This window comes from Capricornis sumatraensis, chromosome 1 (genome assembly GCF_032405125.1).
Source record: "Capricornis sumatraensis isolate serow.1 chromosome 1, serow.2, whole genome shotgun sequence".
In the NCBI taxonomy this organism is placed as follows: domain Eukaryota; kingdom Metazoa; phylum Chordata; class Mammalia; order Artiodactyla; family Bovidae; genus Capricornis; species Capricornis sumatraensis.
In genome coordinates, this window is record NC_091069.1 from 165,213,885 (window position 1) to 165,240,838 (window position 26,954).

The following is a 26,954-nucleotide window of genomic DNA, read 5'->3' on the forward strand; positions in this document are numbered from 1 at the left end:
CGAGTCTCCGTGGGAGTTGTAGTTCCTCTGCCCACAAGGCAGGTAGGTGTGGGGCGCAGCCGAACCACCACTCCCAGGAGGCTTTGCCCAGGCGGAAAGATCCTATTCAGTTACCCATGGCAACAGTAGCGGTTCCTCCGCCTCCCAATCACCAGTGTTCGCTTTGCAATTACTTATGCCTTTTCCTGGCGCCCCGTGATGACGCAATGTTCCCTGATTGGCTTTAGCATTGGAGGCGGTGGTTCAGGGGGCAGAGAATTTTGCAAGCTGTACACGTGGTAGCGAAAGGCAAGAACCTAGGGAGTTTCAAGTTTCCTAAAGTTGGGAGGTTTGCAGGTAAGTACCTCCGTTCCCTACTTCTAGTGGGTGGGGGCTGCTGTGAGAGAGTCGCGTCGCGTCGCGTCTAGATCCTTCCCGGTTGTGTTGCAGTAACTGTCATTGTCCTCCCGCCATGTCTCTTTCATTTTCGGGTTCTCCTGGTGGGTCCTGGCTTCTGTAAATCCAGATCCTTCCAAATCGTGTGGCCTCATCTCATCTCAGAGAGAAAAGTGTCTCCTTTCAACAGGAGTCTGTTTAAGGGTCAAGTCCCATGCGGAGGTTTTTCTAGATTGTCCAGGGTGCCTGGAAGGGTTGGACCGATCTCGAACACCTGAGCTAAGCACTCCGCGAAGTCTGGGGTCCCTGGAGACGGCTCATGGAGTGAAGCTAAAGCCGTCGTTATTGAGTGAGCCTAGGTGTTCCCGGGAACTGTCCATGCTGGGATATGTAGGTTCATAAGGCAGAGTAGAGATTTAGATCGGCAGCTTTGGACCTAGTCATTTTGTAGTCGTTATGACCTTAGGAAACATGTTTAATAACTCTCGGACCCTCGGTTTACTCAAATAGGAGCAAAAGTACCTAACTCATTAGAGTGTGGTACCCAGTAAAAATCAGTGTATGCAGAGACCTCTACTTGGAAAAGTAAGCTAGACTTGAGATTTGTGAAAGATCAGGGGAGCTTTGCCCTCAGACTACTGCACCAATCATAGGACCTGCTCTGTGACTTGAGTTTTCATTGGAAGGGTGATGGTTGATTAAATTGTGTTACATCCAAGCTATGCAATATCATAAAGTAGTTAGCTTCAATGGGTAAATTAAGCTCAGTGAATGTCACCAATAACACTATAGCAAAATGGAAAATATGACTGAAAATTATATCTTAACATTACAGTTAGTATGTAAACATTGCATATGTTTATGGACAAGATGAGACTTCAAACAGACTACCAATCTATTAAAGTACAGGCTCAAAAGGCAGAATTCTATGATTTAAGTGGCTCTGCCATTTCCTAAATGGTGACTTTTTTAGCCTCATTTCATCTGTAAAATGCTCCTGATAATAGCATCTGTCTTAGATTGACATGACAGTACATGTTAGTGGAGTTAGCATGTGAGGAACAGTACTTGACACATAGTAAAAACCTAATAAATATTGCTACTGTTGTTATATCTTTCAGTAGGTTATGCTAATTTTAACTTTTATTATGATTACTGACATATTTGGACTTATTTCTGCCATTTTATTCTGTATTTTCTATTTTTGATATACTTTTTGGTCTCTTTTCCTCTTTCTTGCCTTTAAATATTAACCAGTTTTTTTTTTTTTTTTAATCCTTCTCTGTCTCTCCCCAGTGGGTTTGGGAATTATCCATTGTCAGTAAGTTTTAATGGTTACTTAAAAATTTTAAACACACATACTTAAAGTTTAACATTTTTCGTGATCTCTCTCCTCCTCCCAAATAGTGAATTTTCGAATACTACCTCTGAATAGTCTCATCTTCTGTTACTAGTTCCCAGAGTTTTCAAGTTCATCATTTCTGTATGTCTTTCTTAGTTAGCTTAGTGCACCATATTGCTTAGAAGTCCTTCACACTTTTTAATATGCACATACAGACAGTGTAGAGTGTGTATTTGTGTGTGTATTTATAAATATATATATATATAATTTTTCTTTTGCAAAAAATATGTTCACTGCTTGCTCTTTTCCCTCAACATATTGAAGTCATCTTCCCATGACAGTGTAGAGAATCCATTAAGAAACTTTTTTTTAAAATCTCTTCTTTCATAAAGGAGTAGAGGGAGGGGAGAAATATGTGACAGTGGAGGTGTTAAGACAGGTACAGTGCTGCCACAGGTGCAGGGAATCTTGGTTAGCCCATGTAAAGGCACGTCCTTAAAGTGATTAAGAGTTTTTCCACTAACCATTGTTTCCAAATGGCTCTTCTAATGGTTAAGACTTAACCAGGAAGTGAAAGTGTGGATATTTGTATACCAAGAAAAGCATACCCCAGAAATCTTAGAAGAGACTTATAGCAAGTGAAAAGAAAAAGGGCCAAATAAAAACCATTTAATATTTTGGAGACTGTTGGTTTGTTTCTTGAGAACTTTGCTTGCAGTAGTAGATTATATCACTCCAAAAACATATTTTAAAACTATGTGTATGTGTGTATATATTATATTTACATTACTCCATAATAAAAGCCTTTTGTGTTTGAGCTGTTAGAAAAGAGGTGCAATTATAAAAATACTAACCACAAATTGATCAGTAATTAGGAAAGGAAAGCTGGGTTCAAAGCTGGACAAAGTTGCGTGTTATTTTCTAATATTGGTTTCTGGGTAAAATACATTCTCTGATGCTTTCCTCAGATTTCTTAATATTTGCATTCATCCTCACAATACAGAGAATCACCACTAGCAGTTTATCTATTGGAATATTTTTCCATAAACCCAATTGTCTACTTTGCCTCACTTACTTTTTTCTTTGATGCCGTGTCCATTCACTGTTTAGGGTAGAACTCTTAAGAAACCCCAAAGAGCAGAATGTGAGTACATTCCATCAGAGTCCCATACTGTGGAGAAAACCAAGTGGGTATTTCTCTCTAGCTGACATAGTGGGTTCAGGACACTAAGCTGAGGACTTTGAATTTCATCATTAAAGGTTTGGAGATTAAACTTTACATCATGTCACAGGAGAACCAGTCTCTGCATCTAAGAGCACGGTGGCTGATGTCCACTAGAACTAACACAGACCTGTAATAACTGACCTTGGGTTAAGAATGAAGGAAGCTGTTTCTTTGATTGAGGAAAGAGTGGCAAAAGGAGTTATGTATATACAAACATTGTGTTACTCTCACTTCAAAGATGTCATCAAAAGCACAGGCCTCCTGGCAGAGACCTGGGTTCTATACTCTGATTAATCTCACTCTCTCATTAGCCTCAGAGTTGTGGTTGTGGAACAGCAGGTTCAAGTTCAAGTTCAGCATCTCTGGTAGTAATGATCAGACTTAACTATTCTCAGCATTTCTAAAGTCTAACGGCAATTATTCATTACCTGGGGTGTTAAATAGAGGTTTATTAAAGAGTTGTGGATTGTTTTTATCTGAAATTGAGTTAACTTAACATGGAAAAGCACATTGTCTTATGCTGGTCAGCAGCTTTGTTTGTCAGTCTTATTTATTAATAAACTAGAAAAATGAAAGGGTTTGATGAGGAAGAGTAATAATAAAAATTGGTAGCCTTCTAGAGTCTTAAACTTCATTTTTCAAACGTGCTAGTTTTATCCAATAAAGGCTATTTCTACTTTTATATGGTCAACTCATGTGTATACGTTGAAACTCTTGACAAAGCTTAAACACAGATGAGACAGAATTTTTGGAGTAAGTGGAAAGTGAAAGTGAAGTTGCTCAGTCGTGTCCGACTCTTTGCGACCCGTGGACTGTAGCCCACCAAGCTCCTCCGTCCATGGGATTCTCCAGGCAAGAATCCTGGAGTGGAGTGCCATTTCCTTCTCCGGGGGATCTTCCTGACCCAGGAATCGAACCCAGGTCTCCCACATTGCAGGCAGACGCTTTAACCTCTGCGCCACCAGGGAAGCCCAGTAAGTAAGTAAGTGGAGAAACCAGCAAATTCTTCTCTATAGGCCTTTCGGAAAATATGTGGGACAATGCAGTTTCTTACATTCTCAGATGTATGTAAGTAGTAAGTGCTAAGTTCTTGCAGTATTAGTAACCTTGGTCCAATAAATTTTCATTAGTTCTTATTTTTGTCTCAAAAACCTATTGTTCCATGTTAGTTGATTCTAATAGAATAATAGGGTTGATTAATTAATCTTAAAGTGAATTTCTCACCTTCATGTTTCCCCCTGCTTCAATTCTCTAGAACTTAGATTGCAAAGTACATTCTTTAATTTTGCTGTAAATGGCTTCAGAGCTGTTAGTTTAAAAACTATTTTTATCACTTGAAATCAGAAGATTATGTGTATTATTTGATAAATCAATAAGAAATATGATTTTGTAAACTAATGACTCTTCTCTTGTATTTTCTGTGTTACATTCTTATTAGCCTGTAAATATATTTACTTTTTTGGTATAAACTTCCTTTTATTTTAAGAGTTTTAATATGTAATAACAGTTTTATAAAAAGTAGCTTTTATATTAAGTGAAGTGAAGTGAAGTCGCTCAGTCGTGTCCGACTCTTTGCAACCCCGTGGACTGTAGTCCACCAGGCTCCTTCGTCCATGGGATTCTCCAGGCAAGAATACTGGAGTGGGTTGCCATTTCCTTCTCCAGGGAATCTTCCCGACCCAGGGATCGAACCCAGGTCTCCAGCATTGCAGGCAGATGCTTTAACCTCTGAGCCACCAGGGAAGCCCACCCTTTGTTAAAGCATAACTTTTTTCCCTTGAAAGTGGTTTAGTCATGTACAACATTTTGCGACCCCATGGACTGTAGCCCACCACGCTCCTCTGTCCATGGAATTCTCCAGGCAAGAATACTGGAGTGGGCTGCCATTTTCTCCTCCAAGGGATCTTCCCAACTTAGAGATTGAATCTGCATCTCCTACACTGCTGGTAGATTCTTTACCATCTGAGCCACAAGGGAAGCCTCTTAACCTTAACTCTGTATTTGTGTGGGTTCCAATGAGACTTATTTTTTAGATTTTTTTTTTTTTTTAATGTGGACTGTTTCTAAAGTCTTCATTGAATTTGATACAGTATTCTTGTGTTTTGGTTTTGGGTTTTTTGGCCTCGAGGCATGTGGGATCGTAGCTTCCTAACCAGGGATTGAACAGAAATCATCTGCTTTGGAAGGCGAAATCTTAACCACTGGACTACCAGGGAAATCCCCAGAGTTATTTTTATCTCTGTATTTGTGATAACTTGAAATAATGAAGGTTGAGTCATAGAAAATTGACCAGCCTTTCCTGAAATACTCATACTATTAAAAAATTTTTTTTTATTGGAGGGTAATTATTTTACAATATTGTGTTCAGTTCAGTCACTCAGTTGTGTCCGACTCTTTGCGACCCCATGAATTGCAGCACACCAGGCCTCCTTGTCCATCACCAACTCCCGGAGTTCACTCAAACTCACGTCCATCGAGTCCGTGATGCCATCCAGCCATCTCATCCTCTGTCATCCCCTTCTCCTCCTGCCGCCAATCCCTCCCAGCATCAGTTTTTTCCAGTGAGTCAGCTCTTTGCATGAGGTGGCCAATGTACTGGAGTTTCAGCTTTAGCATCATTCCTTCCAAAGAATACCCAGGGCTGATCTCCTTTAGAATGGACTGGTTGGATCTCCTTGGAGTCCAAGGGACTCTCAAGAGTCTTCTCCAACACCACAGTTCAAAAGCATCAATTCTCCGGCACTCACCTTTCTTCACAGTCCAACTCTCACATCCATACATGACCACAGGAAAAACCATGGCCTTGACTAGACGGACCTTTGTTGGCAAAGTAATGTCTCTGCTTAGTTTCTGCCAAACATAATTCATGTTTAACATGAAATCACTTATTGAACCATATAGAAAGTAGTTATTCTTGTTTCTAAATTTCACAAAGATTATTTTATTTCAACATAAGAATTTATGATTCCGCAAAAAGGAATATTTGCATTTCTGAATATCTTTTAATTCATGATAGATAATGCTTATTTATTTGGTAAAACATCTTTTAAACAATGGTTGACTTTCAGTGTGGTTTAATATAGTGCTTAAGAGGATAGGATCTAAGATTGGAGCCGCTCAGAGAGCCATGTTAATTTATCTGTTAATAAAACTGGGCCTTGCCTAACTTGCAAAAATTTGAGAGGATATAGTGCTTGCTGTAGAGACACTGGTATTTCAGAATGCTGGATATCCAGTGACATTTTGCAAATGATCTGCCATGCCTGGTTACCAAGTTTTACAGGGCATTTAAAGAATTGGAGCCTGGGATTTGCTTTACTGAATAATAATTAAGACAATCCAACAAAATAATTGACAGTGTTTTCTGATTTTTTTTCCCCCTGTGTATCTGTGGAAATTAGAAAGCATATCTTTTTTTAATCAAATATTTTTTCCTTTCCAATTGTGAAAGTAACTTTGCTTGTGAATTGCATCGATGCACCAGTTTCTCACCTCTGTTTTTATAAGAACAAGGTTGGAAGATAATCCCACTTCTCAGAGATAATTTCTGTTTATTTGTTCATATATATTCTTCCATGAGTGCATGCTCAGTTGTGCCTGACTCTTTGTGACCCCATGGACTATAACCTGCCAGGCTCCTCTGTCCGTGAGATTTTTCAGGCAAGAATACTTGAGTGGGTTGCCATTTACTTCTGACCCAGGGATCAAACTCGAGTCTCCTGAACCTCCTGCATCGGCAGGCAGATTCTTTACCACTGAGCCACCTGTGAAGCCTATACATTCTTCCACATATTTTAATAGATAGCGGAATGCTGCTTTGGAACCTGTTTTCTTCATTTAATTACATGTTAGGAAGATTTACTATGTTGCCTAGTATCCTCTCAAATCAGAGAAAGGAAAAATAGATCAAAATAGTATTTCTTAAGCAGTATGACCTTTCTATATACACATTTTCAAAGCTGAGAGTAAGCCTTGGCTTCAGAGTGCTCTTCCCATGATTAGTCTTTACTTCTGTCCTTTTATTTGTTTGGTTTTCATCAGCTGAGACAAAACTTCCCTGATTGAATTTAAACATGGTTGATGTCATCATATTGCTCTGTGACTCTGGCAAAGGTACCTTATTCTCTCTGTCGTTTCCCATCCCCCTATTCCTGATATCTAGAAAAATTCTAGACTGGGAAGTATATGAAACATGTTATTTATTTTTCTGTAAGTTGCTTTCTTTCAAAAATGTTTAGCCTTTAGCCGTCATGGAACTTCTGAATGTAATTGTTCTTTTCTTATCAGGACTTAGAGGAATCCCTTTAAGATGAAGCTAAATCTTACCAAGGTGGTTAATGGCTGTCGCCTTGGAAAAATAAAAAACCTTGGCAAAACAGGGGACCGCAGCATGGATATCCCAGGCTGCCTTCTGTACACCAAGGCTGGCTCCGCCCCCCACCTGACCCATCACACACTGCATAAAATCCACGGGGTTCCTGCCATGGCTCAGCTTACACTATCTTCACTGTAAGTACGTGACCTGATCATTCACATGTCAACTTTAGCAGCAGCTTTGTTACCTTACTAAGTTTCAGTAAAGAGAAAGACTTTTTTTTGCTTCTGTATACAAAATGTTTAGGTTTTTTATAGTGAAATCAGAAGAGAGATGTCAAATATTATACATCATCTGACCATAACATGGAAGGCACAGGCCAGACCTACATGTTAGAGCTGCTTCGCTTTTCCATACTGCCCTCATTGCCGCTGCTCCCAGGGGTGATGGTGCCCATAATGCCCCGTAAGGGCTAAACTTGGGACCGCAGGGATGTCTTCACGCTCCAGCCTCAGTTTCCTTTGTCTCTGCACGTCGTGTCCTTGCCAGTTCTACTCTAGGGTAACAGAACTAATTGAGTGAGGTCATTTTGTGTCATGTACATGCTGACCTTATCCCTAATTGAAAAATCTGCTATTTGATCAAATTACTTTGCAAGATTGTATTAGTAACAGTCATTTTAAAGGAACAAGGGGAAGAAGAAAATCTAGATATTCTAAAGTCCTTGATCTTTGCCAGTTTCTCTTTCTCTCAGAGCCACTTGCAAATTAAAGACCTTCGCCCTGTCTAATGAACCCAACCTAACGAGTGGGGACTGCTGAATATGTGTACTTGGTGTTTTGAGACTATGCTTACTGTCACGTGGCTCATTTGGCTGAGGAGAAGAGGGCTTCAGTTATTGCATAGAGTATCTGTAGAATGATTCATTATTGTTACATATTTTTCTATTTTCTTATAGGGCAGAACATCATGAAGTCTTGGCAGAATATAAGGAAGGAGTTGGAAAGTTTATAGGTAAAAGTTAATCAAGTTATTTGCGTGTGCCTTCTGGTATATTAATTTGGAGGTTGAAGATGCTCTTTGTTTTTTGACTGTATATATTCAGTTACTCATTCATGAATATAATCAGCATTTATTGAGCATCTAAGAATAGGCATTGGGGATTCAAAGATGCTGCTGCTGCTAAGTCGCTTCAGTTGTGTCTGACTTGTGCGACCCTATAGATGGCAACCCACCAGGCCCCCCCATCCCTGGGATTCTCCAGGCAAGAACCCTGGAGTGGGTTGCCATTTCCTTCTCCAATGCATGAAAGTGAAAAGTGAAAGTGAAGTCACTCAGTCGTGTCCAGCTCTTAGCGACCCCATGGACTGCAGCCTACTAGGCTCCCCTGTCCATGGGATTTTCCAGGCAAGAGTACTGGAGTGGGTTGCCATTGCCTTCTCCTCAAAGATGAGTAGGAAACAATTAACTGCCCTAATGTGGTGTTGGAGAAGACTCTTGAGAGTCCCTTGGACTTCAAGGAGATCCAACCAGTCCATTCTAAAGGGGGTCAGCCCTGGGTGTTCTTTGGAAGGAATGATGCTAAAGCTGAAACTCCAGTACTTTGGCCACCTCATGCGAAGAGTTGACTGATTGGAAAAGACTCTGATGCTGGGAGGGATTGGGGGCAGGAGGAGAAGCGGACGACAGAGGATGAGAGGCTGGATGGCATCACGGACTCGATGGACGTGAGTTTGAGTGAACTCTGGGAGTTGGTGATGGACAGGGAGGCCTGGCGTGCTGCAATTCATGGAGTCGCAAAGAGTCAGACACGACTGAGCGACTGAACTGAACTGAACTGAACTGAATGAAACTCAGAGCCTAGTTGGCATAAAGATAAACCGGTGGTTCTAACAGAGTGTGGTGACTGCATTTGCAGGATCAGGAGTAGGTACATGTATGATGAAAGCCTAGAGGGAGGAACATATAACCTGCTGTAGAGTCCATGTGAACGGAGGTCAGAATAGAGACCTCGTGGGTCAAGGAGGAGTAGGAGTAAGCAAGGTTAGGAGGTGGGTGTAGTGGTGGTGGTTGACAGGTGTGGGCTGACGCTCCAAGAGGAGAGCGGAGACCTAGAGGTAAGGGACTGCATGGAACACACCTAAGACCCAAAGCAGGCTTGTCATGTTTGAGCCTAAAACTCGGCAGAGGATGAAGAGTTTCTGATATGTTAATATTGTCTCTGTTCCAGAAATAGGATTTTAAATGCCAGCATATGTGTCCATTTATTTTTAGGAAAAGCGTAGCAGTGACAGCCAGAGAACCAACTCATCTCCAGACAGTTTTCTTCTGAAGCTTTTCCTCAGTGTCCGGGACTCACTTACGTGACTGAAAATCCGTTCCCATTGGTTATTCACTTGCTGCTTCTGAGGGAAACCACACAATGACTTGGTTGTCACAAGGGCCTATATCTCCGTAGAGGAATTTATATAATACCATTTCCCTTGATCTGAGACCAGTTTTAATAACTGGCTTTAAAGTATCCAAGCATATAATTAAGTGAAAATAGCTAATATAAGCTTTCTAGAGATAATTGTAATAATTGCAACTGTAGAAAATAAGGTGGAGAACTGCAGAGATTTTTGTTGTTGGCTTTATATTTTTGGTCTTCAGCAAAATCCTGTTTTTTTCCTATGAAAATGTGGCATATGAAATTTAAGTACAACAGGTCAGTTCAGTTCAGTCGCTCAGTCATGTCCGACTCTTTGCGACCCCATGAATTGCAGCACACCAGGCCTCCCTGTCCATCACCAACTCCCGGAGTTCACTCAGACTCACGTCCATCGAGTCCGTGATGCCATCCAGCCATCTCATCCTCTGTCATCCCCTTCTCCTCCTGCCCCCAATCCCTCCCAGCATCAGAGTCTTTTCCAATCAGTCAACTCTTCGCATGAGGTGGCCAAAGTACTGGAGTTTCAGCTTTAGCGTCATTCCTTCCAAAGAATACCCAGGACTGATCTCCTTTAGGATGGACTGGTTGGATCTCCTTGGAGTCCAAGGGACTCTCAAGAGTCTTCTCCAACACCACAGTTCAAAAGCATCAATTCTTCGGCACTCAGCCTTCTTCACAGTCCAACTCTCACATCAATACATGACCACAGGAAAAACCATAGCCTTGACTAGACAGACCTTAGTCGGCAAAGTAATGTCTCTGCTTTTGAATATGCTATCTAGGTTGGTCATAACTTTTCTTCCAAGGAGTAAGCGTCTTTTAATTTCATGGCTGCAGTCACCATCTGCAGTCATATGAGTTAATAAATATTTTTTTTTAACGAATGTCTTTTTTGATTAAAAAAACCTAAGAAACTGTCATCTTGAGTCAATGAAACTTACTGAAAAGGAGATCCATTTGCAGTGGCCTATAGTTTTTCTATAATTCTGTCCTTAGGGACCCATGATATGGGCTCCATTTATTATTAATAAGGTTACCCATTGACTGTATAATTTCATCTTTCCAGTAGCAAGTTCCCCTTGGATGGTACCTTATTGAGAATGAACTTAATGTTATTTTCTTCAAAGCAAATCATGTAGGGTCAACATTTCATTAATCAGTTTTCATTGTATCATGCTTCTTGTTATACATTTCCTTTGTAGCAACTCAGTTTCATTAGACATGAACATTTAATTCTTCTTTTGGATTTGTAGGTTTCAAAAATAATCTTCATTCATGTTGACAGGCCTCCTATAATTCTAAGGTCGGGTGTGGGCAGTTTACTCTGTTTTAGTTACTTTATCTGTCCTGCTAGATATGAAGCCACATTATGAAGCTGCTGTCAGTCACAGCACTGTGTAATTGCTGATGGAGGTGCCTTTAAGGGTTCTTTTTTTGTTTATACAGGCATGCCAGAATCGCTCCTATACTGTTCCCTGCATGATCCAGTCAGCCCTTGCCCAGCTGGTTATGTAACAAATAAGGTATGTTCTCAGAAGGTCCTTCAAGGCTGAAGCTTTGTCTCAGGAAGTCAGCCCATTGGCTCTCTCAGATGCAAGGATTCCACTGCCTGGGATGCTGATCCATTCCAGATCCCTTTATGCCTTCTCTCTGTTTGTATGACTATAGTGGGATGGTGTGGTTTATAGGGCAGCCCACCGATGAGTTAAGGTAAGGAATGTATCCTCAGCTTTCTCACTGTTGCCAAAAATTTGGGAGGAGAGAAAGGTCAAGTACACGCCCAAAAAAGAAATTGCTATAATGGTAGGAAAAAATACTCTTTTGGTGCCATGCTTTATATGCAGTTTTAACAACCTCAGGAAAAGTAGGGAAAGTTGCTAATGAGTGTTATCACATGTATAACTGTATATAGTAGGACTTCAGTATAATACTGCTGTTTAGAACAGAATTTGAAAAATCTGGATCCATAGCCAGAGATTTTAGCTAATCAAAACCGTATCCAAAGGACTTCATTAAAAGTTTTAATTGGAGATATGGCCCCATTGCTTTGTCCCAGAGGACAATGTTCTGGAAAGACTTCAGTATATACTGCTACTTCACAAACAGTTACTTTTTCTTCACCCACTTTATTGATATCAACAAGGTCTATTAATCTTACCTAAAATACCTTTTTAAAAATTTGTCTTCTGTTTTATACTTCTTTCTATTTTGCAATTTAAATTCAAAAGAAAATTTTGACCTTGCTTATTCCATTTATAAGGGAGAACGGATTCATTCAAACAGTGTTATGCAGGATGAAAAAGATTGTATGTGGTCCTCCAATTATGTACATCTTTTCTAAGAAGAGAGATGCTGTAGGGGAAGCAGTAACCAAAGGAACATACAGAGATTCTTGTATACTACGAGATTTATGTCTTTGCATATAATTCTGTATCTAACTATGTCTAATGAGTAAACATGTATTAAACATTCATCATGTGTGAGGCCCAGACTGTGTATGGACCTAACAAAAGCAGAAGATATTAAGAAGAGGTGGCAAGATCTTCACAACCCAGATAATCATGATGGTGTGATCACTTACCTAGAGCCAGACATCCTGAAACGTGAAGTCAAGTGGGCCTTAGGAAGCATCACTACAAACAAAACTAGTGGAGGTAATGGAATTCCAGTTGAGCTATTTCAAATCCTAAAGATGGTGCTGTGAAAGTGGTGCACTCAATATGCCAGCAAATTTGGAAAATTCAGCAGTGGCCACAGGACTGGTAAAGGTCAGTTTTCATTCCAATCCAAAGAAAGGCAATGCCAAAGAATGCTCAAACTACTGCACTATTGCACTCATCTCACACACTAGTAACGTAACGCTCAAAATTCTCCAAGCCAGGCTTCAACAATATGTGAACTGTGAACTTCCAGATGTTCATGTTGGTTTTAGAAAAGGCAGAGGAACCAGAGATCAAATTGCCAACATCAGTTGGATCATTGAAAAAGAACGAGAGTTTCAGAAAAACATCTATTTCTGCTTTATTGACTATGCCAAAGGTTTTGACTATGTGGATCACAATAAACTGTGGAAAATTCTGAAAGAGATGGGAATACCAGACCACCTGACCTGCCTCTTGAGAAACCTGTAAGCAGGTCAGGAAGCAAGAGTTAGAACTGGACATGGAACAACAGACTGGTTCCAAATAGGAAAAGGAGTACATCAAGGCTGTATATTGTCACCCTGCTTATTTAACTTATATGCAGAGTACATCATGAAAAACGCTGGGCTGGATGAAGCACAGGCTGGAATCAAGATTGCTGGGAGAAGTATCAATAACCTCAGATATGCAGATGACACCACCCTTATGGCAGAAAGTGAAGAAGAACTAAAGAGCCTCTTGATGAAAGTGAAGGAAAGTGAAAAAGTTGGCTTAAAGCTCAACATTCGGAAAACTAAGATCATGGCATCCAGTCCCATCACTTCATGGCAAATAGATAGGAAAACAGTGGCTGACTTTATTTTGGGGGGCTCCAAAATCACTGCAGATGGTGACTGCAGTCATGAAATTAACACACACTTACTCCTTGGAAGAAAAGTTATGACCAACCTAGACAGCATATTAAAAAGCAGACACATTACTTTGCCAACAGAGGTCCATCTAGTCAAGGCTATGGTTTTTCCAGTAATCTTGTATAGATGTGAGAGTTGGACTATAAAGAAACCTGAGTGCCGAAGAATTGATGCTTTTGAACTGTGGTGTTGAAGACTTTTGAGAGTCCCTTGAACTGCAAGGAGATCCAACCAGTTCATCCTAAAGGAAATCAGTTCTGAATATTCATTGGAAGGACTGATGTTGAAGCTGAAACTCCAATATTTTGGCCACCCGATGTAAAGAACTGGCTCACTTGATAAGACCCTGGTGCTGGGAAAGAGTGAAAGCGGAAGGAGAAAGGGATGACAGAGGATGAGATGGTTGGATGGCATCACCGACTCAGGGGGCATGAGTTTGAGTAAACACTGGGAGTTGGTGATGGACAGGGAGGGCTGGCGTGCTACAGTCCATGGAGTCGCAAAGAGTTGGACACGACTGAGTTACTGAACTGAACTGAATTGAAACATTTATAATGTGTGAGGCCCAGACTGTGTTTGGGGCACAACCATAATAATAGATACTTGGTTCAGACAAATATAGAATGGTGTGATAAAGGCTGTCTTCTCTATGAAAGAAATAAATACAAACTGCTGATCGAGTTTTTAAGAGTGAGCAATTGATTATGCCTAGTAAAGTTTGGGGAACACAGTAGAGAAAATGGCATCTAAACTCTTATGTCTTGAATAGTATTTTACCAGGCAAAGAAGTAGGGGAAGGCCATCTCAATCAAAAGGAACAATGTGTTGAAAGACAAAAAAATCAGTCTGTGGTATAGTCAGAAACAGCATGGGGTGGAAGAGAGAGAAAGACTGGGATTCTGGAAAAGTAGTCACAGAATTCTTGGGCGATAACTGCGGAGTTGGCTTGAATGGACATTGAAGGACACTATGAGCTCTCAGGTCCTTAGAAAATGTGGAATATGGTATGGGAAACCTCTTTACCCACCATGTCTAGAAGATTGAATTGCCACCACCTCTCCAGCTGTAAAGAAGAACTGAATTTAGAATTGCTTTAATCATGTTATTATTTTCTTTTTGTTTGCTAATTCCTCTCACCTTGTTCCATGGCAGTCAGTGTCTGTGTGGGGTGTTGGAGGACGAGTAGAAATGACTGCCTCCAAGTTCATGGCCATTCAGCAGGCCCTTCAGCCAGACTGGTTCCAGTGCATTTCAGATGGAGAGGCAACTTGCAATGAAGCAACTTCCATAAAAAGAGCCAGAAAGTCTGTTGACCGAACGCTTCTCTTCCTGGATAACTGTCTGAAGCTACAGGAAGAGTCAGAGGTAAAGCCGTACCTTTCTCCTGGGAACTCTAGCTAATTTACATTCCGTGATACCGCCCTTTCTGCCCCTCCTCCTGTTTCTTGCTCCTCACTTCTTGGTCTCTTTTACTCTCCTGGGTTTTTTTCTTCTCTGAATGCTTTATTGCTCATTAGGATGTCTTAGGCTCTCTTTTAATGCCACACTATATGTTCTCTCTGGAAAACTCCCCTTAGTTTTAATTGCTGAAAATTCTAAAATTGTGTGTATGATCAAGATCACTTTCCTAGCTTCAGAGTTACACAGCCACAGGCCTTTGCTACGTTCTGTCACTAGACTGTTCCTCTCATGCACCTCAGACTCAGAGGCAACAAACTCAGTATCTCCTCTCCTCACACCTGCTCTTCCTTGGCTCTCCTTCAGCACTCTTCTCCCTGTGTGACAGTCCCTAGCTCCTCTGCCCAGAGATTTGAGTCTTTCAAGACACTTTTTAGTATCCAGTTAATATTCAGCTGTTCACTCCACCCTGACTCCAGTTCCCTCCATAGGTCTGCAACATGCCCCTTCTGGCTCTGTATCCTGAAGGCATAGTAACCTCATCATCTCGTGAGCTGGGGAAGATGAAGCTGTAGTAGTGAATAAGGGGTCCTGATAGCAGAGTTAATAAAGCTGGAAAGGAAGGCATGCATTAGGAGAGAGCAGAGGAGGTGGGAGAATGGGAGGCAGCGATCAGAGGAGAGACTTTTAGTGTCTGGTCATTTGTGTGGAGTAATCCTGAGCCACTAGCAGGCCCCACTGTGGCAAAGCACATGGAGTTTGAGAAAGATCATTATTTTGAGTTTACTAATAAAAAATGTACATCGGCTAATCAACTTAATATACATGAAATAATTAGGGGACGCTTACTTGTCATTCTGATAGAACTCTCAGTATCTGAGTAAGGGTTCAGCGTGGGGACATTGCTGCGGCTCTGAATTGTTAGCTCTGCTAACAGTTATTTGCTAGCAATTGTTTTCGGCCGGTAATTATCCTTGTAGGATGAGTAATGTTTGGATGAGTAGAAAGGAGGACAGGGAGTGTGACAGAGTGTGATTATTAGGAAGGCTAGATGAGCCTCAAATCCCTCTTGTGTGTTGTCGGCCACACTGTTTCACCTTGTTCTTGTGGGTTGGGCAAATGCTCGGGTCCCTCTCTGTCCCCCTTATGCTCTTGTCTTGACATAATTAATGATAGTGCCCCCTTTTAAGTGTGCTCCATTTTAGACAATACGGTCATACTTTTTTTTAATTTACTTATTTATTTGGCTGCATCGGGTCTTAGATGTGGCACGCAGGATCTTTGGTTGTGGTGCGCAGGCTTTCTAATTGTGGTGTGCAGGCTTAGTTGCCTGGCAGCAAATGGGGTCTTACTTCCCTGGCCAGGGATTGAACCTGTGTCTCCTGCATTGCAGGGCAGATTCTTAACCTCTGGACTACCAGGCAAGTCCTTGGTGGTTACACTTCTTATACCTGTGAAAATGAGTTCCTAGATGGGGCTGTGCCAGTCACGTAAAGAAACAGGCCTGTGTAACTGTGTGCTTTGTATGTCTGCAAGCATCTTTTCCTCTCCCTGTGATTTCTTCCACTTATCCATTGAATCCTCTTATTCTGAATGCCCTTAAGTATCGAAGCTCCTCAAGATTCTGTCGTCAGCTTTCCTTCCTTCTGCGTGTGTTCCCGAGGCCGCGGATGGTAAATAGGTTTCATCCCAAGGTGCTCAGAGCTGTGCACAGTGCGGCAGGGTGAGGAGAGTCTCTTGGCTGTGTCTAGCATGGCAGCAGGCGAGGGGAGTGGCAGGCCTGTGCCAATCACCTGCTGCTGTCTAGCCTGGGCAGTCACACCAGTATATACATTGCCCTAACTTTTATTCCGTATCTTCAGTGACTGATACCTCAAACTCAGAATGCACAAAACAGAATAATCATCTTCCCTCACCTTCCACTGGTGTCCTAGGATTCCCTGTCTTGGCTCTTCTCATCATCTCCCTGGACATCTGAAATAGGACCCAGGAGTTGTCCTGTTTTTGTCTTTGTCCTCCCCCAGGAAGCTAATCAATCAGGTTGTGTTGAGTTGTTGATTGTTCCTCCTGACGAGGTTGCAGATCCTCTCTCTCCACTTCACTCCATCGCTGCTGCCTCAGCCCAGATCCTCTTCGTCTTCCCCAATGATTCAAGTCATCTCTACTCCATCCTTTAACCACACTCACCCTCGGTTCACTCTCCGCACAGCAGCTGAAGTCTTCTTTCTGGAGGAATAGTCTGATTATGTTCTTCCTGCTTAAACCAAGAAGCAGGAGGAACATAGCCTTTTAGCCTCTTTATAGCCTTCCAGGCTCCCTTCCCACCCACTTCTATCGAAGAGCCACTGTTGATTGGTATTTTTCCTTGTAAACCTTATTTTTTATAGTTGCATACACATAATTGTTACATATCTGCATGCCTCTGGTTTTTATTACATGAATATGATCATCTTTTCAGGAATTTGCTTGTTTTTGGTCTTGAAATTATTTTATATATATTATATTATGTATATATTACTATGCATTCTGCTTTCTTTTTAAAACAGCTGTGTAGAAAGCCATACTATGAACATATTATACTTTACTTAGCCTCTACTCTATGATGGATGTTTAGCCTGATTCCAGTTTTTCATTATTCTAAACATCTTTGCTTCATATGTACCAAAAATAAACTTTGGTGCATATGAATAAATATATTTGTAGGTGATATTCTTAGAAGTGGAATTTTAGAATGTATAAAGATAAAAGTATTGGCATTTTGGTAAATGTTGTATGCTTGCCCTAGCAAGAGGCTGAACCAGTTTTTATTCTCTGTAGTTGTCAGGGTGTGTAAGTACCATTTCTCTAACCCTTTTACCTCCACTATGTTGCTTTTTATCTTTTGACCTTTCTATCAGTGTGATGGGCAAAAATGGTATGTAATTATTTCCAGGTTTAATTTCCTTGTGAGGTTTAGTAAGCTCTCCGGATGTGTTTTTCTGAAGTTCACATTCACATATTTGCCTAGATGTCTGTAGGGTTGTCCTTTGCTTAGAGGATTTATTGGAGCTTTGTCCATGGTGTAGACATTTATCTATCCCTCCAAAGAGTACGTTCCCCTTTACCTTTGTTGATAGTATATTTCACTGGGGATTTTTTTTTAATATTTCTGTGCTCAATTATGTCTGCCTTTTCCTTTTCCTTTTCCTTTTCCTTCCGAAGCTTTATCTTGCTTTGGAAGGCCTACCTTATCATAAGAGTATAAAAATACTAAATCTGTTTTTCTAATACTTGTATAACTATATTTTTATGCTTAGATCTTTAGGGCCATCTGGAATTTATGTTTGAGAATGGTGTACAGTACTGATTTTTGTTTTATCTTTTTCCAAATGGGCAATCAGTTGTCCCAGCCAAACCCAGTGTCTTAGTTCCTAATGTTATTTATAGCTAAGAGATTTTTTTTTACCCCAAACTTTAAACTTTTTATTTTGCTTTAGGGTATAGTTAATTAACAATGTTGTGATAGTTTCAGATGAACAGCAAAGGGACTCAGCCATACATATATACGTGTCCGTTCTTTCCCAAACCCCACTCCCACCAAAGCTGGCACATCACATTGAGCAGTTCTATGGGCTATATGGTAGGACCTCGTTGGTTATCCAGTTTAAATATAGCAGTGTATACATGACCTTCCCAAAGTCCCTAACTGTCCCTTGCCCTGGCAACTGTAAGTCTGGCTTCTAAGTCTGTGAGTCCTAAGAGATTTAGAGGTAGGCTGCCATCTATGGGGTCGCACAGAGCCGGACACGACTGAAGCGACTTAGCAGCAGCAGCAGAAGAGTAGACCAGGAGAACCATTTCTACAAATGAAAGCTGTTGCTTTTGTTCTTTTCCTCTTATATCTGGCGGGTGTGTGTTTAAGCTAAAGCATGACTGCCTATGTTGATTGTCTCAGTTTCTCTTCAGTCTTTTCTTACCTCGTTGAGTGGCTTTCATATTGTGTTCTTTGGAGCCCTTAACGTTCTCAGCAAGGAGAGTGTGCCATCCCCCTGCATGCTTCAACTGAGATCTCGTCTCTCCAGGGGGCTTCTGGTAACTAATGCTCATTTAAACAGAGGTCTCCACTACTGGAAACAATTAAAAATGTTCAATCCTTTCTCACCTTAGGTCCTCCAGAAAAGTTCGATCATTGGAGTGATTGAAGGTGGAGACGTGACAGAGGAGAGGCTGAGGTCGGCTCGAGAAACAGCCAAGCGGCCGGTTGGCGGCTTCCTTCTGGATGGCTTTCAGGGGAATCCAGCGACCCTGGAGACTAGACTGCACTTGCTGTCATCAGTCACTGCGGAGCTGCCTGAGGACAAACCGAGGCTAGTGTTCAGGAGGATGCAGGCCAAGCCTGGTGGGCTCCAGAATGTGTAGTGTAGTATGCAGTCTCTACATGGGCGTGTCTTTTGATGTTTTGATTATGTTCTTTCCAGGCTGAGTCTGCTTGGGGGAGTTTCCATCAAGGCCGTCTGGCCTTTGATTTTAGAATGTAGGACAGAGGACGGTGCCATGTGAGTTAGTTTATTTGATTCTTATAAGTGAGGGCAAGTGTTATATTATTCTCCCTCATTCTTGTGCCAAATATAAATAATATTCTTTATTTATTATAACCTGGCTGCTGCTATTGCTAAGTCACTTCAGTCGTGTCCGACTCTGTGCGACCCCACAGACGGCAGCCCACCAGGCTCCGCTGTCCGTGGGATTCTCCAGGCAAGAACACTGGAGTGGGTTGCCATTTCCTTCTCCAATGCATGAAAGTGAAAAGTGAAAGGGAAGTCGCTCAGTCGTGTCCAACTCTTAGCAACCCCATGGACTGCAGCCCACCAGACTCCTCCGTCCGTGGGATTTTCCAGGCAAGAGTGCTAGAGTGGGGTGCCATTGCCTTCTCCATCAATTATAACCTGGAGATAGGTAGAAAGTCACGTGGAACTCTGGCCTTAATCACAGAAAGCTGAGGACAGATCTGGGGTCCTCAGTGGAATGAAGACGGGTGCTATCAATAAGGACCTTTAAGAGGTTCTTAGATTTGAGGCAGGTAGTGAGGAGGAGTATGTTTTGAAATCAGGGGAACTGGCAGCCTAAGTGGGGCTGGCTGTTTCCATCCACCACAGGATTCACTCTGTGCTGGAGAGAAGAGTGATCTGCAAGATTTTAAGGCAAAAAAAAAAAATCTGTAAGTTTATGCGTACAGCTGATGTCTTACCAGACTATCCACATTTTTTTTCTTTTTTTTTTTTAAAGACTGTAGTCTTTTATCCCAGTTGGTATGAATATTCATGCTTTTTTTCCTGCAGATACATTAAGAAGTTTGATTATGGGGTAATGCTTATACCCCTCGGGCTGATGAGTAATATTATGTGTGCTGTGCTTAGTCACTCAGTTGTGTCGACTCTTTGCAGTGCTATAGACTGGAGCCCGCCACGCTCCTCTGTCTATGGGATTCTTCAGGCAAGAATACTGGAATGGGTTGCCATGCCCTCCTCCAGGGGATCTTCCCAACCCAGGGATTGAACCCAGGTCTCCCACATTGCAGGCAGATTCTTTACCTGTAATGGTCTGAGCCACCTGGGACACCTTGAGTGATATACATATGTATGTAATTTTACTACTTTTTAAAAAAAGTCCAGGTATAGCTTGCAGTTAAGTATATGGATTTTAGGCATGCCTTGATGAATTTTTATTCCTGTATATGCTTGTAAACACCAGCCAGAACGAGATATTTCCAGCACCCCAGCCAGCATTCTCCCCACCCTCGCCCCAGTTTTATCCTAGCCCTCTGTGTTCATTGCTTTCCCTCCTGTGCTTATTTCATTCGGGTGCAGATGACAATTCAGCACTAGTATTTCTAGTCATTTTCTGGACTTCTTCTGAATTAAATGCTCACAGATGTCTGTTACTGGATTTGAAAGCTGGGATTGTTTTTCTTTCTCTAAGTGTGTAGAAATGCCAGCTTCAGTTGGAGAGGAGTTCTAAAAACATGACATTACTTGAAGGAAACTGTAGTCAGAAAAACCAGCATATATTTAAGGGTTCTGGTTGTTTAATATTACATAAGCCTTTTTTTGGACTTCTTTTAGGAATCAGGGAGTCTATAAGCTTTTCTCTGCCAGTTTATAAAAGGGACTATGAGTAGAAAAACAAACATAAAAAATAGCAGCCAGCCAGCCCTGATCTATTACATCTCACCATCTTGTTTTAGTGGCAAAACCTAGTTGAATATTATTAACACTCTCAGAATGCATTACCTATTGCCTCTAGAAATACCATCTCATTCCACCATGCAGACATTTTGTTAATGGAGAAAATATAAAGAAGCATAAAGAAAGCTAACTAGATTCTTGGATCCTGTGGGCAGAGTTGACATTCCGAGAGTAAGAATTGCTTTGTAAATGGAGCTATGAAGAATACAGTAGGTAAAAATGTCTTTCTTGAGCCAACAATGAAAAAGAATTATAAGCAAAGTATAGTTAAAACATGGAAGAGTATTTGAAGGGGAAATAAAGCACACAGGTTTGCACTGAAAAAAAAATCATATGCAGTGGATAGAAAGGCTACAGAGTTCAGTCCAAGACTCTGGAGATTGTTTCAGAAGGGATGAGGGGGAAAGAAAACTAACCCTTATTAGCTTCTCTTTGGAGTCAGAAACTACACTCTGCTTTTTCAAGTACATCATTCATCCTCACAGCCAGTCTATGAGACGTGTGTTCTTGCTTTTGTTTTTAAAATGGGAAAACTAAAACTCAGAGAGGTTAAGAAACCTTCCCAAAATAACACAGCAAGTAAATAAATGGCAGAGCTGGGATTCCAGTCCAGGTTTCTGCCGCCAGAGCTCTGTAGTCTTTCTGCCACACCTCTTTATCTGCTGCCTGCCATGCTAACCAGGACTTTCATCATTATTACTGTTAATGCCCTCTGGAAAGACTCTGATTTCATTCCTGGCGTTGTCCTCATGTCACTGTATGTATTACTTTCACAGGCTCATCTGTGGTGTTAGCCGGCCAGATGAGGTGCTCGAGTGTATTGAAAGAGGAGTGGACTTATTTGAGAGTTTTTTCCCTTATCAAGTGACAGAGCGGGGATGCGCCCTGACTTTCAGCTTTGATTACCAGCCGAATCCTGAAGAGACATGTAGGTCTTTTGAAGTTAATCTCTGTGTCACCCTTAAATTCTTTCTATTTCCTATCAGCTTTTGGCTTGAGTCACAAACCAGAAATACGTGCATACTGTAAAGCCAGCCATTTATAAAACTACGTCTTTGTTTCTTATCTGTACACCCCGGCATGTTGGCACACAGAACCAGGCACTTAATACTACATACATAGCTCATCAATATTCGGAAGTGATTTTTGCAGGGAGCAGAACCAAGAAAAACAAAACCTCTTCTATTAACAGCCAGAAAAAAAGAACATTCAGAGTGAATGAATAGTGATGAAAATCTGAGAAAAGAAAACCTTTGAACTGCTTGGTAAAAGTTAATTCGTTTTTTCACAAAGGAGTTCTTGTCTGTTTTTTGCAAACCTCATGCTAAAATACAGGGAGTCTCACCCCCTCTGATCTTAGTGTTACTTTGCTTTTTTTTTCATACTGAGATGTGAAAGCTGTTTTCCTCTGCTAATGTTGCTTTGAAGCACTGCCATTTGCTTTTATTGTTTAGTTATTCAGAAGTCAAGAAAATCAGTTTCAGATCCTAATGTTTAGCTGGCAATGGAAAAGGAACTGGGAGACAGACTTTGGGTTGGGGTCCCTTGAAGTGTGTCTGCAGTGTTTCAGGAGAGTGTTGTGGGCCCATTTGCCCTCTGGCCTTCAGCGTGTGCTTCCCTTTCCCGCCTGCTGCTCCCCTTAAATTTGAGTAGGGTCAGAGACTCTTTCAAAGGCTCCTTTTATTCCCTGCAAGTGATGAAAATGTCATTCAGGATTTGTTACACTTCTGTAACACAACTTAAACATTAATCTAAATGGAATTACTTCTGGAAACAAAATCAATCAAGTTGATCAAATTCTTAAGCAGAGGAGGGCTGGTTTACTATGTTTTAGACAGACTAGAACATGTACCATAGGTGTACTATATAGGTGTACATGTACTAGATAGGTGTACCATAAACACCTTATAAATGTTCATGGCTTCATTTACAAGTGAAATTATTTCTGCCAGCACATAGGTGATTGTTAGTCATTCTGTACTGTGAATATGCAAAGCTCTACAGAGAACCTGGTGTTGAATTCTCTGGAACAAACAAGTTCCTTTTGGGCCAGAGAAAGCCAGATTTCTTCATGATTGGAAAAACTGAGTTTAAACATTTTTATTAAAGTATTATTATGAATCATATTTGTGTATGTGCATAGTAAATTGGAGCTTTTTGCCAATTACAGAGTGAAAATTCCACAAGAATTAGTTGCCTGATGTAGGCAGTAATTTCCCCAGTGACAAGGACTTTTCAAAAGCCAGGGTTTTATTATGGTTTTCCACATCAGCGTGCCAATAATGGCAGCAAAATTAGAATAGCCATGGGCTCAATGCTCAGGTTACATCGCTTTTTCCTTTCACCTGGGTGAATTTACCTTCCTGGGACCATCTGCCCATTTTCCTTAGGCCTAACATTGTCATTACTCCTTCCCAGAAATACTTCTCTACTTGCACTCTGGCTGGCTCTTTGCATAGTAACTAGTGTTTCTCTTGCAATTCCAGCAATGTTCTTACTTAAAGCAAAGAGTTCAAGGGAACAACTCAAATTCCCATTTAATTCTGGATTAACTGAGTTCCCTGGAGGGCCAGAGTCTCCATACAGAATACATAAATTAAAACCATATTCTACTTTTAATCGGTAATAGAGGCAGTTACAAAGCCCAATGAATTTGCACGTACATTATGATAAGACGACTCCAACACACAGACACACACATTTATTCTTTCCCTCCCCCTCTGTCTTATACGCACACAAACATACACACACCCAGCTGGTTTTTTAAAAATCATTCCTTAAGAGTAAGATTGTAAGATATGTACTTGTAGCCATATTTTGCTAGACATAGTTGAATCTCCAGTTTTTGATACTATAGATTACAGGTCAGTGATCACCTTGTTACAGGTTCCTATTTTTAATGTGGGTGCATTTCCTTAAGATAAGTTCTAAGGAGTGGAATTACAGGGTCAAACGACCTGAAATAGTAACTAAAACAAAAATTCTCCCAGTGACCCCTCTTTATCTGACCTTCATTCAAGACTTCTTATTGGTTTGCCCTCAGTATTACAACAAAATGGAACACAGGAAGAAATAAAATATGTGGATCAAACAAAGAAAAGTAAAACAACCAGTTGCAACCAAGAAATGACATCATATGAAATTAACCTAAAGGAAAAAAAGTAAGGATTGTTTTTTTAAATTTGATTTCTGTCTTTTTAATTTCAGTCTGTTTTAAAAGTTTTATGTAACTGTTCCCTTCTCAGTTTATGAGTTCATAAAATATTTATAGTTGGACATTGTTTGGGCCTTCTCAAATTCAGTGCTAGCAGAACTCTTTTTTTTCCCCCCTGTGGATGAATTTGTGTACTTTGTCTTGTCAGAAAACTGAGGCTTGATAACTAATGTTTTAGAAGAGCTGTCAGGAGGATTAGACCAAATCCACTGTTTGGTGTTTCTTATAATTACTTTAAATAATGACAGTGTAAAATAAGAATTTCAAGATAAAGTACAACAAGATTTTTAAATTTTAAGGAATTTAAGCCATCTTGGTTATACACAAATTATAAATCTGAAATAAAGTATTTGCCTCTATAAAGACTAAACTATCTTGTAACTTTGTATTTGGCCAAAAGTGGAAATAATCAGTGAACAAGTGAGTGGTTTTTCTGGAACTTGGTATGCTTGTTTTAATGCTGGGGTATTTTTGGTCTTATGTAAAGGGACATTTTAGGGACTCAGACTTATTTATTACTATCTAGTAACAGTACAAACTTGAAAATTTATGAAAGAATATGAAATTCCTAGTTCTTCTTTCTGTAGCGACTTCTTGATTGTAGGTCTAAAATGCTGATGCTTACCATATTTGATTTACTGAAAAATAGCCAAGGAGATTCGTTTCTGTTTTTAAAAAGCTAGGGTGATATGAATGGTTACTACTAAAATTCCCTTTGCATTGTAGAAGTCATTGGAAACTGCTATATTTATCAGCAATAGACTTGAAGCTTTGGAGATTTGGCATTCAGATTGTGGTTCTGCTCATGACTGTGTGACTTTGGTCAAGTCACTTACCTTCTTTTTAATAGCTGATAAAAGATAGTACATATAGTGCTTAGCGTGCATCTGTCTGTGTCCTTTACCATATTAACTCATCTAATTCTTGTAACAGCTCTATAAGGTAAGTGCTAATAAGGCATTGTTATTACCTGATTACATTTCGGATGAGAAAACAGACCCAGGGGGAGGTTAAGTGACTTTCCAGAGTTGAGTTGTGAACCAGGAAACAAGCCCAGTTATTGTAGCCCCAGAGCCTTCCCTTTTAGCCCCCTTGGCCAGTCTTCATTGGTAAAGTGACAGGAAAAGTGTCTTTCTCCATGGGTGGTTGCAGAGATTAAATGAGACAGAACATATAGAAGTTTTTTGTAAACTGCAAAAGCTCTGCAAGTAAAAGGTCATACCATCTCTTCTAATATTATAGTTCTGATGGCAAGTGGGAGAAGAGTGTCATTTGTCAGAACCGCGTCTCCTCACATTTCTGTGTGCCTTTCAGTGTGACTAACCGTGCTCAGCAGGAGGCAGCGAGCATGTGACTCTGCTGCTGCTCCTTGGTAAGCCTTGGTCTAGGAGGCTGTATCCATCAGAGCCGGACTTCTGAATCTGCTGGCCCGCTGTGCTCCCCATTACCTTTTGGCTACATTGCCCTCTTCAGCAGGTGCCTGGCACTACGTTTGCTAGTCGTGTTACTAACTGTTGGTTATGTGCCAGCAGAATAGGTGGTCTGGGTTGTCAGTTTCTTGTGGAATATCATTGTAACTTCCTTCCTCAGGTACCAGGAGGACTTCAGTCCTCTCGTGAGAGGGTGTTCCTGTTACTGCTGTAAGAACCACACTCGTGCATACGTCCACCATCTGTTGGTGACCAACGAGCTGTTGGCTGGCGTCCTGCTTATGATGCACAACTTTGAACACTACTTTGGATTTTTCCACTCCATCCGGGAAGCGCTGAAAAGTGACAGACTGGCTCAGCTGAAAGAGCTCATCAGCCGGCAAGCCTCCTGAGACGTGGCAGTCTGACTCTTCACGTCGAGCCTGTACCACAGTTGTGATGTGTGAAGAAGAGGGCCAGAAGTGATCATAACTTTAAACTTTAATCACTTAGTTTTGAGATTGAAGTCTGCTTAAAGTAGGAACATCTGTACTGAGCTCTGCCCACATGAGGCTAAAGAGACTTCTTATGACTGAAATGACCTAGATTGATCAGAAGAAATTAAAACATGACCTTTCATATTTCTACAAATAGAGATTTGTTTAGTCAAAGATAAAAAGCTTTAGATATAAGAGGACAGCCTTGAAGTGGGGATGATGAGAATCTGAGGGTTCACTGAGTTGGATTGGAACTTGAGATGATTGGTCATAAGTCGCATGACCTCTGTGGACATGTGCCTGCTGACCAAGAGAAATCTAGCTGATTCAAGAGTTTTCTTCATTTTAATCCTAATATTCTCAGGGGCCTCTTTTGGATTATTCTGCCTCCCAAGCTGTCCTGGCAGTGCAGTCAACCAGAAATGACTCTTGTGACTTCACCAGACTCACATCTCCATGGAATGTGGAGCTCTCACATTGCTCCAATGACCAGTTGGTGCAGGGCACACTCTTCGTTTGACCATATGGTCTTTCTGTGACTTGCCTCCCTAAAGTCACCGCAGTTGCCTGTGTGGAGCTCAAAGTTTGCATTGCAGCTTTCATCTGGTCATACAGATCCATGGTGGTCTGCCTTTCAGGCTCATTCATAGTCAAGCCACATAATGACTGAAGTTCCATCACTTGGGGAGATTCAGTCACTGTGTGTTCACTTGGATGGAGCCCTGGCCTGGCTCTTCGGGAACTGGGTTTCAGTTACTTAGCTGTAACATTTGGGCACATGTCACTTAACTTCCCCATTCCTGTTTCCTTCTGAATAATGGGGACAGGCATGGTGAAGAGTACTAGATGAATATCTAAGATTCCATCCAGCTCTTAATATTTGGGGAACAAGAAGTTTTAGATTAGAACCATCGCTTCACATGTATCACTATTGCCCTGATTTAAAATACAGTGGTATCAGGAGTCAGGCA

The 26,954-nt window shown here is 41.0% G+C and overlaps 1 protein-coding gene across 1 annotated transcript; it reads left to right on the forward strand.

The window, feature by feature from the left end:
• Window positions 1-295: 295 nt before the first annotated feature.
• Window positions 296-26,104, forward strand: QTRT2 (queuine tRNA-ribosyltransferase accessory subunit 2). The gene is made up of 9 exons (XM_068981190.1): window positions 296-336; window positions 7,230-7,451; window positions 8,216-8,271; window positions 11,135-11,211; window positions 14,394-14,606; window positions 18,786-18,985; window positions 21,640-21,791; window positions 23,907-24,024; window positions 25,668-26,104. Exons 2-9 carry the CDS (start codon window positions 7,252-7,254, stop codon window positions 25,897-25,899), a joined length of 1,248 nt encoding a protein of 415 aa, XP_068837291.1. The 5' UTR covers window positions 296-336; window positions 7,230-7,251; the 3' UTR covers window positions 25,900-26,104.
• The last annotated feature ends 850 nt before the right edge of the window (window positions 26,105-26,954 follow it).